General features: G+C 44.2%; 1 protein-coding gene across 5 annotated transcripts in view; it reads right to left on the bottom strand.

Moving 5' to 3' along the window:
• Nucleotides 1–11,823, bottom strand: part of RUFY2 (RUN and FYVE domain containing 2) — a 30,333-nt gene extending 18,510 nt beyond the window's left edge. For 4 of the 5 annotated variants that reach the window (XM_074874273.1, XM_074874276.1, XM_074874275.1 and 1 more), the window contains exons 1-5: nucleotides 11,727–11,823; nucleotides 8,842–9,015; nucleotides 8,231–8,348; nucleotides 3,528–3,629; nucleotides 2,133–2,256 (exon numbers count right to left, since the gene is read on the bottom strand). In XM_074874273.1, the coding sequence (XP_074730374.1) occupies nucleotides 2,133–2,256; nucleotides 3,528–3,629; nucleotides 8,231–8,348; nucleotides 8,842–9,015; nucleotides 11,727–11,730 (522 nt within the window). In that variant the 5' untranslated portion in view covers nucleotides 11,731–11,823. Of the gene's footprint in view, nucleotides 1–2,132; nucleotides 2,257–3,527; nucleotides 3,630–5,372; nucleotides 6,280–8,230; nucleotides 8,349–8,841; nucleotides 9,016–11,726 lie in introns of those variants that run through there. The other variant, XM_074874277.1, reaches the window with a different exon arrangement.
• Nucleotides 11,824–12,390: the final 567 nt, after the last annotated feature.

Genomic DNA, 12,390 nt, shown 5'->3' with positions numbered 1-12,390 from the left:
TCTCATACAAATAACTGCTGTTGATATTCATGGTCTTGTATCTATATAATTACTAAAACCTCAGTCACATCAGCTTTTTCAAGGTTGGTCGAGTTTCAGCCAGAAGCTCAAAACACTGTAACATCTTAAACAAAATCTTTTTAAAAAAGTATAGTTTCATATATTTTTAAGATTTATGTTATCTTTGAACAAAATTAACAATGGGCCAGGTACCAAACCCCAAAGAAAAGATTACTTCCTACCTCTGACTGAGCTTAGCCAAGAATTTACAGGAAGACTTTCATTTCGGGAATTACCAGGTATTACTTAACCCTGTCGCTGGTTGAGTAGACTCGTGATAATTTGTCTGTAGTGCTTCACATGATTTCCTATCACAGCATGTCTCCCAAACTGATGTTTCCCCCATGTTTAGTTTGTCAATATTTCTTGCCAAATAATACTACCTCTCCACACTTGCTGATTCCCAGGTGTGCCAACTCAACTGCATTCATTTTTTCAAACCTTGCTAAATCCAAATCTAATTAATTTCTTTTCTATTCAATTGTAATTTAATCATATATATGATAAATAACATTACCATGAGTTCTGCTTCCAACTCTATTCACAAACCTGAAACAAAAGTATTTAACCACGTTTGCTTTACCAAAACCCTTCCTTTTTGGTGTCTAGCAGTCTCTTCACAAAAGTATTTCAATTTCTCTGATCTACGGCTTCCTTCTTGAGCTCCCTTTAGCTTTTGAATACAAGTAACTTACTAAGTCTGACATTTCCTTGGTTTATACAATGCTCTCCTGTCACTTTCCTACGACAGTCTTCTACTTGTCACTTCCATATCTTTTGTAAAAAGTCTCTTCTCCAACAGCTTTTTAAAAAACATATTTTGCTTATTAAAGCAAATACTATCTCTATGCAAAAGTAGAATGTTAGCTCTCTAAAAGTTACTTCTCCATGAAGTTATAAAAGTTAAATTCTTTGTGTGTGTATCACACATTTGACCACTGAAGAGCATTCTTCTCACATGCCAGAACTATGCTTCCAGATGTAACCTCATCATCCTTCAGAAGTTTCTCTTTCTGCTCAATACAACATGCTGCTTCTGCCTTCTCTGAGAAGGTGCCTTATTTACGCTACTCTTCACAAACAGAATTACTCTAAATTCTCATCTGGACAGCCACTACTACCCTCTCAAATCAAGTTTTATCTTCCCTCATACAGCAAAGCCACTAAGTGACCTAGATAACAAAGGTGTAGATAGCAATAGATTTTGTGATACACACATATAATTCTCAATATTAAGAAGAGCACGTTGATAAGTTTTCTATAATTACAGGCCTTTCAATGTTACATCTTCTGGTACGCAAGATCAGTGCCTAAAACAGTAGATAGTAACTAGAATGAACAACAGAAGACAAATTAACCCCATGATTCAACAGCACACATACCCAATTAGCTATAACTTTTCTTTGCCATAGAAATGGCTGACATACAGTAGTAATCACTTAAACTGTTTTCCACAAAGAAGCTGGAAAAAAAATCAGGACTGAACACAGCCTACATTTCTTTATAAATACTTGTGCATCTGCCTTTTAAAAGAATCCATCAAGGTTTTCTTGGAAAAGATCAGAGTTCAAAGTCAAAGCACTCTGCAAGGGAGGAAAAATTCTGAGTCTTGTTTTGCAGATTGGAAGCAGTCACCCTCTCAGTAAGGTCTTTTATTAGACTACGCGAAGCACGTTTTTGTTTCAGGTCCTTGAAACATTGCTATTATGTTCCAGAACAACAATAAATGAACCAAATGGGATAAACTGGTCATGGAACTATACTTCTCCCACAAAGGAAAAGGAGGAGTTATGCAATTAAGATGGAAAGAACTCTGCATTGCTACTATTGCATCCATTTGATGACGAAGCATCAAACTTTACCCTTGCACTCTGACAATTATCACCATCTAAAGGCCTTACCCAACTGATACTGAGGTTAATGCAAAAGGCCCCACTGATCCAGTAGATGGATCACACCCTAAACAGTCTCTAGTAAGATTTCTAACAAGTCACAACTCCACAGTAACAAAATCCACTGTACATAAAAATCTTATGGATTGCACGTACATTACTTTACCTGTACTGACTTACTTGTGAATCTAGGTCTTCTCCCTTCACACACAGGTTAGCATCTATCACATTTAACCCAACTAATAGCCCAACAATAACTGCTCCTTCTTCCTCCATCATTAGTGCGTGATACTCATAAAATTCGCTGTTAAAGAAGAAAATTGTGTCTTATTGGTATATTCAGTATATTTATATCCAATACATTAATAATAAGTGACATCTAAATCTGAGTTGTTTCTCTGATTTTAGCCTTACTCCAACATCCTTAAAGATGAACTGGATCTGCTCATACTTTACAAATATTTAAAAACTGAAAGTGCATGGTTTGTCTCAGAGGCTATTAAAAACAAAGGTACTACCTCTGGCTCCAGAAATCTGAGCCACAAGCTGAAAGAGGGCTGGAAGGTTTGGGAGGCAGGACTTACTTTGCCTTTAAAAAAAACAATTAAAAAAGGCTTTTCCCTATACACTTGCTATTAGCCACTTTTGAATAGGATACTGCAATGGGTGGATGTTTGGCCACACTGATTCAGACAAGTATTATATTGTTAAACACTACAGAATGCAAAAGAAGAATAGCAAAAAATTTACCTTATGTGAAAAAGGTCTGGACTTTAATGAACACATGCTTGAAATTAAAGGTGAGGGTGAGAGACGAGAAACGGAAAGGGCTGAAATGCTAAAAAGGTTTTTAAAAGAAAAACACTCCACTAAACAACAGAATACCAACATCTACTTCTTCCTCCTTGCATTTCTAAAATAAAGTTTTAGACTCCATGAAACAAACTGTGCCTTAAAAGGAAAAGTCCATAGCTGCTGAACACCAATGTCATCCTGACATATCAGCATGATCTAGGCATATACGAAAAGTCTTAAAAATACATATAGGTTATAGAACTGAAATGAAGATGACAAGGTTTTTTTTCCCTTTGTGCTTCAACTACTCCATCAGAGAGGAGAAGTTATACTAGAAGAGAGCAATGACAGTTTTAGAACTATGAAAGGAAAGGAAAGTTCAAGGCAATAGGCCTCCATGCAATGGTAGCTCAGTAGGAAACCATGCATATGGTAGGGGTGAATTCATCTCCTCTCCAGGACTTTCTAGTCTGTATTCTGCATGGTGAAGGAATGCAGCGGGAGCCCTTCCCCATCACCCTCATCTACAAATGAGCCATCAGGCACGTTGCAGAAGCCCACCTACATGATGGCAAGGTAACATCCCATCAGCTGGCCCTCAATCTTGACGAGGCAGCAGTGTTTGGTCCCTCTGCCTTGACGACTGGAAGAAATCAGCCCACAGACTAGAATCTACACTTTGCTACACTAAGGACACATTAAAAAGTACCAAATTTTTTTTTTTTCAGAAAACTAAAGCTCTAAAAATAAATTATAAACAAAATCTACTTAGTTGTTTACCTGAGAAGATCTCTCTGAATGATTAAACAGCGAAGATAGTCAGCCATTTTCTTCTGCATTAGTGCTAACCGTAACCAGGCCCGAGCACGGCCCAGTGGTGTTCTGGAAAAAAAGGCATGAAGATAAATAGTCCCAAATCCACAATATAACAATTCGCTGTCTTAAACATAAGTCTAGTGGTAGAGCAATTGGTATTTCTGAAAGGGTATTTTAAAGTATTAGTTGAGCAATGCAGTCTGGGAAGCCATAATGTCTAAGCTTTGACTCCAAGCTTTGGGATAATATCAGAAAAATTTTCATCAGCTCAGCTGGGCTTGGGAGCAGACCCTGGAAGGAACAGGAGTTGAGAAAGCACAAGAGCCTGACAGTAAAATTAATTGTTTTGCTCAGAGAGTGAAAACATGCAACTTCCTACACCCTGCTGTATTTCAATGTGCTTTGCTCTCACACAGTACGTGGCTAGCAGCATGGAAAGAATTTTTAAGAGTGGTGCTGTTTTCTTGGAAGCACCACCTTCTTAACCTGACAGCGCCTGTAAAGATAATCTTGAAAGTCCTGTTTCTAGCTGAAGATGTCTGCAACAATTCAGACTCCTTTCTGCAACTTGCTTATAGAGTCTTCAGAGGAATTGTGAGAAAAGTAACTGAATGTCCGTTACAACTCATCATGAAAGCTTGTCTTCCCAATCCTATTCTTTTGGTCTACACAACACGTACTGAATTCTAGCTTTAGCTCATACACGTTTACAAGTTCAGTGGTATCTTCTGACAGTTCAAAAAAAGATGAAAATGCACATAACTGGCAACCATTAATATCCAGCAAATTAAACCTGGACCTTTAGATCCAACTCTTCTAGAGCTTGCACAGTTAGAAGTGGTAAGCACATAAATCATAGAATCACAGACTGGTTTGAGTTGGAAGGGACCTTAAAAATCATCTAGTTCCAACCCCCTGCCATGGACAGGGGCACCTTCCACTAGACCAGGTTGTCCAAAGCCCCGTCCAACCTGGCCTTGAACACTGCCAGGGAGGGGGCAGCCACAGCTGCTCTGGGAAACCTGTGCCAGTGCCTCACCACCTTCACAGGGAAGAATTCCTTTCTTAGATCTAATCTAAACCTGCCCTCTTCCAGTTTAAAACCATTACCCCTCATCCTACCCCTACACCCCCTTATCAAGAGTCCCTCCCCACCTTTCCTGTAGCCCCTTTAAGTACTGGGAGGCCGCTCTAAGGTCTCCCCGCAGCCTTCTCTTCTCCAGCTGAACACCCCCAACTCTCTCAGCCTGTCCTCACAGGGGAGGTGCTCCAGCCCCCCGAGCATCTTCGTGGCCTCCTCTGGACCCGCTCGAGCAGGTCCGTGTCCTGATGTTGGTGCCCCAGAGCTGGACACAGCACTGCAGGGGGGGTCTCATGAGAGGGGAGTAGAGGGGGAGAATCCCCTCCCTTGCCCTGCTGGCCACACTGCTCTGGATGCAGCCCAGGACACGGCTGGCTTTCTGGGCTGTGAGCGCACATTGCTGGCTCACAGTCACTTTTCCATCCACTAACACCCCCAAGTCCTTCTCCCCAGGGCTGCTCTCAATCCACTCATTGTCCAGCCTGCATTTGTGCTTGGGATTGCCCCGACCCATGGGCAGGACCTTGCACTTGGCCTTGTGGAACTCCATGACGTTTGCACAGACCCACCTCTCCAGCCTGTCCAGGTCCCTCTGGATGGCACATCCCTTCCCTCCAGCGTGTGACCACACCACACAACTCAGTGTCATTGGTGAACTTGCTGAGGGTGCACTCAATCACACTGTCCATGTCACTGACATGTTAAACTGCACCAGTCCCAACACTCACCCCTGAGGAACTTGTCACTGCTCTCCACTGGGACATCGAGCCATTGACCACAACTCTTTGAGTGCGACCATCCAGCCAATTCGTTATCCACCAAGTAGTCCATCCATCAACTCCATGTCTCTCCAGGTTGGAGACAAGGATGTTGTAAAGGATGATGTCAAAAGGTTTGCACAAGTCCAGGTAGATGACATCTGTTGCTCTTCCTTTATTCACCAGCACTGTAACCCCGTTGTAGAAGGCCACCAAATTCACCAGGCACAATTTCCCTTAGTGAAGCCATGTTGGCTGTCACCAGTCATCTCCTTATTTTCCACGTGCTCTCGCATAGTTTCCAGGAGGATCCACTCCATGATCTTGCCGGACAGAGAGAGGAGACTGACTGGCCCGTAGTTCCCTGGGTCTTCTTTTTTTTTCCTTTTTAAAAATGGGGGTTATGTTCCCCCTTTTCCAGTCAGCAGGAACTTCACCAGACTGCCACAACTTCTCAAATATGATGGATAGTGGCTTAGACACTTCATCCGCCAGTTCCCTCAGGACCCACAGATGCATCTCATCAGGTCCCATGGACTTGTGCACCTTCAGGTTCCTTAGATGGTTTTGAACCTGATCTTCTCCTACAGTGGGCGGTTCTTCTTTCTCCCAGTCCCTGCCTTTACCTTCTGCATCTTGGATGGTGTGGCTGGAGCCCTTGTCAGTGAAGACTGAGGCAAAAGAGTCATTGAGTACCTCAGTCTTCTCCATGTTCTGGGTAACCAGGTCTCCCATTTCCTTTCTGAGAGGGCCCACATTTTCCCTAGTCTTCCTTTTATCACCAACATACCTACAAAAAGCTTTTCTTGTTGCCCTTGACATCCCTGGCCAGATTTAATTCTATCAGGGCTTTGGCCTTCCTAACATGATCCTTGGGTGCTCAGACAATTTCTCTTTATTCCTCCCAGGCTACTTGTCCTTGCTTCCACCCTCTGTAGGCTTCCATTTTGTTTAAGCTTGTCCAGAAGCTCCTTGTTTATCCCTGCAGGCCTCCTGGCATTTTTGCCTGACTTGCTCTTTGTCAGGATGCATTGCTCCCGAGCTTGGAGGAGGTGATCCTGAAATATTAACCAGCTTTCTTGGGCCCCTCTTCCCTCCAGGGCTTTATCCCATGCTACTCTGCCAAGCAGGTCCCTGAAGAGGCCAGAGTCTGCTCTCCTGAAGTCCAGGGTAGCAAGCTTGCTGTGCACCCTCCTCTCTGCCCTAAGGACCTTGAACTTCACCATTTCAAGGCTGCCCTTGAGCTTCACACTCCCCACCAGCCCCTCCTTGTTGGCGAGAACAAGGTCCAGCATAGCACCTCTCCTCCTTGGCTCCTCTATCTCTTGGAGAAGGAAGTTATCATCAACGCATTCCAGGAATGCCCTGGATTGCTTATGCCCTGCTGTGTTGTCCCTCCAACAAATATCAGGGTGGTTGAAGTCCCCCATGAGGACCAGGGCTTGTGAACATGAGGCTGCTCCTATCTTAGAGGGCCTTATCTGCTCGGTCTTCCTGGTTGGGTAGCCCATAGCAGACCCTCACTATGACATCTCCTGTCCCTGCCCTCCCTGTAATCCCGACCCATAAGCTCTCAGTCGGCTCCTCACCCATCCCCAGGCAGAGCTCCATGCAACCCAGCGGGTCACTGACATAGAGGGTGACGCCCCCTCCTTGTGTCCCTGCCCGTCCTTCCTAAAGAGCCTGTACCCTTCCATTCCAACACTGCGGTCACAGGAGCCATCCCACCAGGTCTTAGTGATGCCAATAAGATCATAGCCCTGCAGGCATGCATAGGTCTCTAGTTCCTCTTGTTTACTCCCCATGCATAGAAGCATTTAAGTTGGGCACCCGATGAAACTGACTTTCTGGCTGAAACTCCTTTGTGCTGCTCTCCAGGTGCTCTCCTGCTGCCCTGTGACCCCGCTCCAGGCTCTGGGCATCCAGCTGGTAGGACTGGGATGGGTTGAGGTTCCCCTCCCCTGGCAACTTTAGTTTAAAGCCCCTCTTTGCCAGTTTGACAAGCCTATGACCAAAGATGCTCTTCTCTTCTCTGACAGATGGACCCCAGGTTTCCCAAAGCGAGTCCCGTGGTCTAAGTAGCCAAACCCCTGGCTGTGGCACCAGTCCCATAACCGATTGTTGATTTGCCAGGTTCGACCGGCTCTAAATGCAAAACAAGACCCCAAAAACCCACATGCTGTATCAGGATAGGAAGAGTGTAACACTTGGCAAAGGGTGTTACTTCACCTGGCCTGACACAAGAGCAAATCATAGTTTATATACCTATGTGTTTTAGATAAGGTCTAAACCTATAAATTATAACCCTTATGCTACCATATACCAATCACAATGTAACCAAAGCCTTTCGGTATTTAATGTATGGCCAATCATAAAGCTAAATACAAAAGCAGAGTTCAAAGGAATGGGAGGAGATTGTAGTTCACAGCATAGATTTACATTTGAGAAGGACCCTACACACAAGAATCTGAAAAGCTGCCTAATACTTTCCTTTTCTGTATGTTACCTTTTGTTTTTATACAGCCTTTGCTGGCTAGACTCACATGTTTCCTGCAGTTCTAGACTGCAGACCTGTTCCTTTCTGCACCATTTTTGTCCACCATTCAGAAAACTTTTCTTCCAGGACATCAGAAAAGAACCTAAAAATACTACTTTTTTAGCTGTTTTGTGCAGAACATGAAAAGCTAGCAAGATTCACCAATGCTCTCCCCCAATATCATGTGCTAGGTGTTCAAAGGCTTGATTAATGCCAAATGAAATCATTAGACATCTGTAGATTCTCAATCAGGTCCTTTATTTTCTTGCTGTATTTTACCAATACTACTTACTTAAGGCCAGGCAAATCTCTGACACTTGCTGCTATTTCCTCAGCTTCTGGATATAATTTCTCCACAAGTTCCAGAGGACCCCAGATGGTTTTATTGTAACTTAGAAAGGATTTTCTTACTAGGAAGAGAAAAACCAAGTAACTGAGTTAATTTAAATTACTGGACTAGCTTCCTTCAAAAGAGCTGCTGTGATGAACGGGTTAACTGCTGAGCCTAGATTTCCAGGTAACTGTGACAGTAGGCAGTTCACCAGTATCCAAAGCCATCTCTGAATTATTTTACTGTGAGCATAAAATCACTGTGCTAGAACAAAAATAAAACAAAAAAGGATGACTAGCTAAAAATATAAGCTACATACATACATTCATGCAGTTGTGGTAATCCCTGGAGCACTTACAACAAATGGTATGCAAAAGAAAAAGTTGGTAAATATGGAAATATATGTTGTGAAGTATTAATAATAACACTATTAATTATAAAAGGTGAAAATTTACAAGTTTTCTTCACTTCTTAAAGCAACATAACACGGTTTGATTTTATCTTTCAAGAAAGAAAGGAAGAAAAATTGCACGTTTGGGATGAGAAATGTGCAGCTAGAGCAATTACCACACCTTTAAGGCCATGCTTCAGGCAGTGCTCCATGACAACAAAGAACTGCTGCAAAGGTGGGTAGTCAGAATCCAGAGTGCGGCCAAAGCTCAAAGCTGATTCAATGAGTCCTTTGATACTCAGTTTAGCCATGTTCAGTAAATTTGCTCTTTCTACAGCTGTAGGGTCCTTTACAGCTAAGACAATAAAGAAAAAAAAAAGTTATGGGTCAAGTTTTAGAAGAGACGCAAAATAATAAAATGCTTCATAGCCACCTGTTTTGAAGAAAAACTTACCTTAATCTAGATAAACTGAAAGGAATAATTTAGTAAGGGCTATAAACCACCACGTTATAGAAAAGCATCCATTCCAGCAAACACCCATACAGATCTTACATCATTTTAATAGGTGAATGCAAAAACAGGGCTGGAAATGGCAGTTCTCAGGTACTGTGTGTCTCAGTACATCTCGGAAGCAGTCAGTAACTGCACGTTAACACAGGCATCAACGCTGCACTCAAAAGCTCTGCTGCATAACAGCAATCAGTGTCCTTACCATGGCACCAAAGCAGCGCTCCTATTAATGTAAGTATCTATTTGGTGTATTATTGTCTACCTACATCATACTTCTTCTATATAATCACTTTCTGCTGCAGTCTTAATTTCACAGTGACATAAACACACGCTTTCCTTCTTAGGCTGTACATAGCCTCAGCCAGTAAACCAGAAGCAGTTTCAGGAAAATATTACATACTAATTTCAGTTTCTCATATAGCTACAAAACATTTTCTACACAGGAAAGCTTAAGAACTAAAGGTTTCGCTTTAACCTAAAAATGGTTTTGGTAAACTTTACAAAATGTACACTACAAAAATATATTTGGGGATTAAATCTAGTCAGTAAAAACCCCATAGCTTTTTAAAATCATCTTAATCTGACAGAATGGACAAGGTTAGACTTCTTGGAGCTCCTGCTACTGAAACCAGAGTGTTCAGGAGATTCTTAGTTTATTTTCATTTGTAATGAAGCAGTTCAAACATTCAGGTCACCCTCTATTTTGCCAAACTGAAAGAGAGGCAAAACAACCCTCTGTTTATTCACCATGATCAAAGTAACTTAGAAAGAAGCAAAAAAAGGCGATGATCTACTGTTTTCTGCTATTTGCCATTAAATCTAACAAATTATGTAAAAAACAAATTAAGAACACATGATCTTTTTTAAGACACTGAGACACAGATATCAAAATATCTATATAGATTCATGTCTGAGAAAAAATGTGAGCCTCTTCCTCTGCAAATCTGAGTATTGGTATATGACCTCTTCGCACATCAGAAAGCGTAAAGAACTGTATACGTTAAAACCAAAACCAAAAAACCCACATCATTATAACAGAGGGATACTTTCTCAGTTCCTCAAACAGCAATGAAATGACTGGTCTCGCTTCTTGCATACCACAGCCTTAGATATTTAGGTATTAGACATTAGAAACTTAGAAAATTACTTCCTAATTTTCTAAATTCCTAATTGCCTGTCAAATATCAAACTGCCCTATTACCATACAACATAACCTAAGTTTCCTAGGGAAAAAAAAAATTACTGAGATGATGTACACAAGATGACCTTAAAAACTACTTTTACAGTCTCTCAATTTACCAGTACTTCAACAGAAAACATTAAAAGATGTTAGAAGACACAGCAGACAATTAGCAACGGTGCTCTAGCAAAACTTTACCCAGTTAGCAGTCACAGCTCACTAGTTTGTCTCTGAATTTCCTGCCCGCTCAGCCGCCGGGCACTGAACCAACCCTACCCAGAGCAGCACCAGTACCCCTGTCTGGAACAGATGGAGGCTTGCAACAACGGGGGCGTTTCTGTCGGTAAAGCTCATGTCAGGCTGCCTGTTTTTCTATTAGGTTCGCTATTGACAGTACTCAATACGAGCGTTATTGCAGGAAAAGCCTTGTTCGAGTCAGACTTCAGGTGGATAGCTCTCCCTCGACACCTATTCAGCCCATTTCCCCAAAGGCATCTTACAAATTCTTTTTTCAGGTGACCTCATTTTGACTTTTGGAGCTGATCCTCCCCATAGACAGACTTCCAGGTCTACTGTCCTTTTAATTGTCAACCCTCTTGCCTGGTCTTTCTGAGGCAGAAAACACATTTTAGGTCCGTTTTAAAGTGTGGTCTACCTGCATATTTTTCTTCACCTGCTTCTTCAAAAAAAAAAAAAAAAAAAAAAAATCAAGATTTAGAATTTCACATGACATGTTTTCTAGTAACTGTTGCTCAGGGATTGTATGGGGTAAACTGCACATACATGGAGCAAAATGAGCTCTGAAGGGCTCTTTTTGCCCCAAAGCAGCAGCCCCCGAGGGGACTATTTGCAGGTGGCGCTGATGTCGCCAGCCTCACCGGAGCCTGACTAGCAAGGCTTGGCCCAAGAGACAACATTCCTCTCCCAGTCTGGACGAGCAGCCAAGCCCTTACTGCAAACAGTATTTGTGCAGAAATCCACCCAGCGCGTAGTCGCCGCGGCCACCGGCTGACCGAGCTGTCCTCGTGCCCCCCGACGGCTGGCACAAAACGGGCATTTCCCTCCTCACCGGCATACCGCCCCCCCCCCCCCCCCCCGCGCCTTCCCGGAGCGCGGCCCCCGGACACCGCCGGCTTTCCAGGAGCTCCAGCGCCCGGGCCCCCGCCCCGACCCCGCGGGCCGCCCCCAGCCCCGCTCCCGCCGCAGCGGACATTTTCTGCCGGTGCGGGCGCCGCCGCAACGCGGCTCCCAGCCGCTCCCCGCGGCGGCTGAGGGGCGGCGGCTGCCGCAGACCCCCCCTTTCCCGCTCCGCCGGCCCCGGCGCCCCCCCCGCCCAGCCCGGCCCCGCTCCCCGGGCGCCGCAGCCACCGCTCACCCATGGCTGGAGAGGAGGAGCCGCCGCCTCAGCCGCTCCCTGCGGGCCCTGCGGCTCCTCCCGTCCCGTCCCGTCCCGCCGCTGCGCGGGCCCGGCCCCTCCGCCCGCGCCCCACGGCGCCCCCGGCGGCGGGAGGACCCGCCCCGGCCCCCGGCCCGGCCCCGGCCGCGTTAAGCCCCCAGGCTGCAGCCCCGGCCCCGAGGGAGCGGGGTAGCACAGAGGGGAGCTGGGGCTTCACCAGGGCAGGCGGCACCCTGAGGGAGAGAAGCACAATCCAGCACCATCAACGTGAGGCGTCTCTACCGCTCTCTTGTGACTAAAAGCTTCAAGGCCTAGCCTTTCCTCTAAATAATCATTCTCTAATGCTGAGTAATGTGTCAGAACAAAAACTATTATTCCAGAGAAATCTTCAGTACCATAAAAAGGAGTGTACTCCTTAAAAAGGAGTTGATCTTCTACAAAACAGAAGTATCTCAATTACAAGTCCTTGATTTCTAATTCTTAAAAACCTTGAAATTTGAGTCTCACCAGAAAACCATAAAACGCTGCAGGTTTAACTCATGCATTTTCATCATGCAGAGAGGGGATGTCAGTTTATACTTACTGCGCCCTAAGCACTACACCACTTGCTTTGCTTCCCTTCATAATTACCCTAAATCAGGCT

Source organism: Strix uralensis, chromosome 7 (assembly GCF_047716275.1).
Source record: "Strix uralensis isolate ZFMK-TIS-50842 chromosome 7, bStrUra1, whole genome shotgun sequence".
In the NCBI taxonomy this organism is placed as follows: Eukaryota; Metazoa; Chordata; class Aves; order Strigiformes; family Strigidae; genus Strix; species Strix uralensis.
This window is presented reverse-complemented; position numbering and strand designations above follow the sequence as displayed.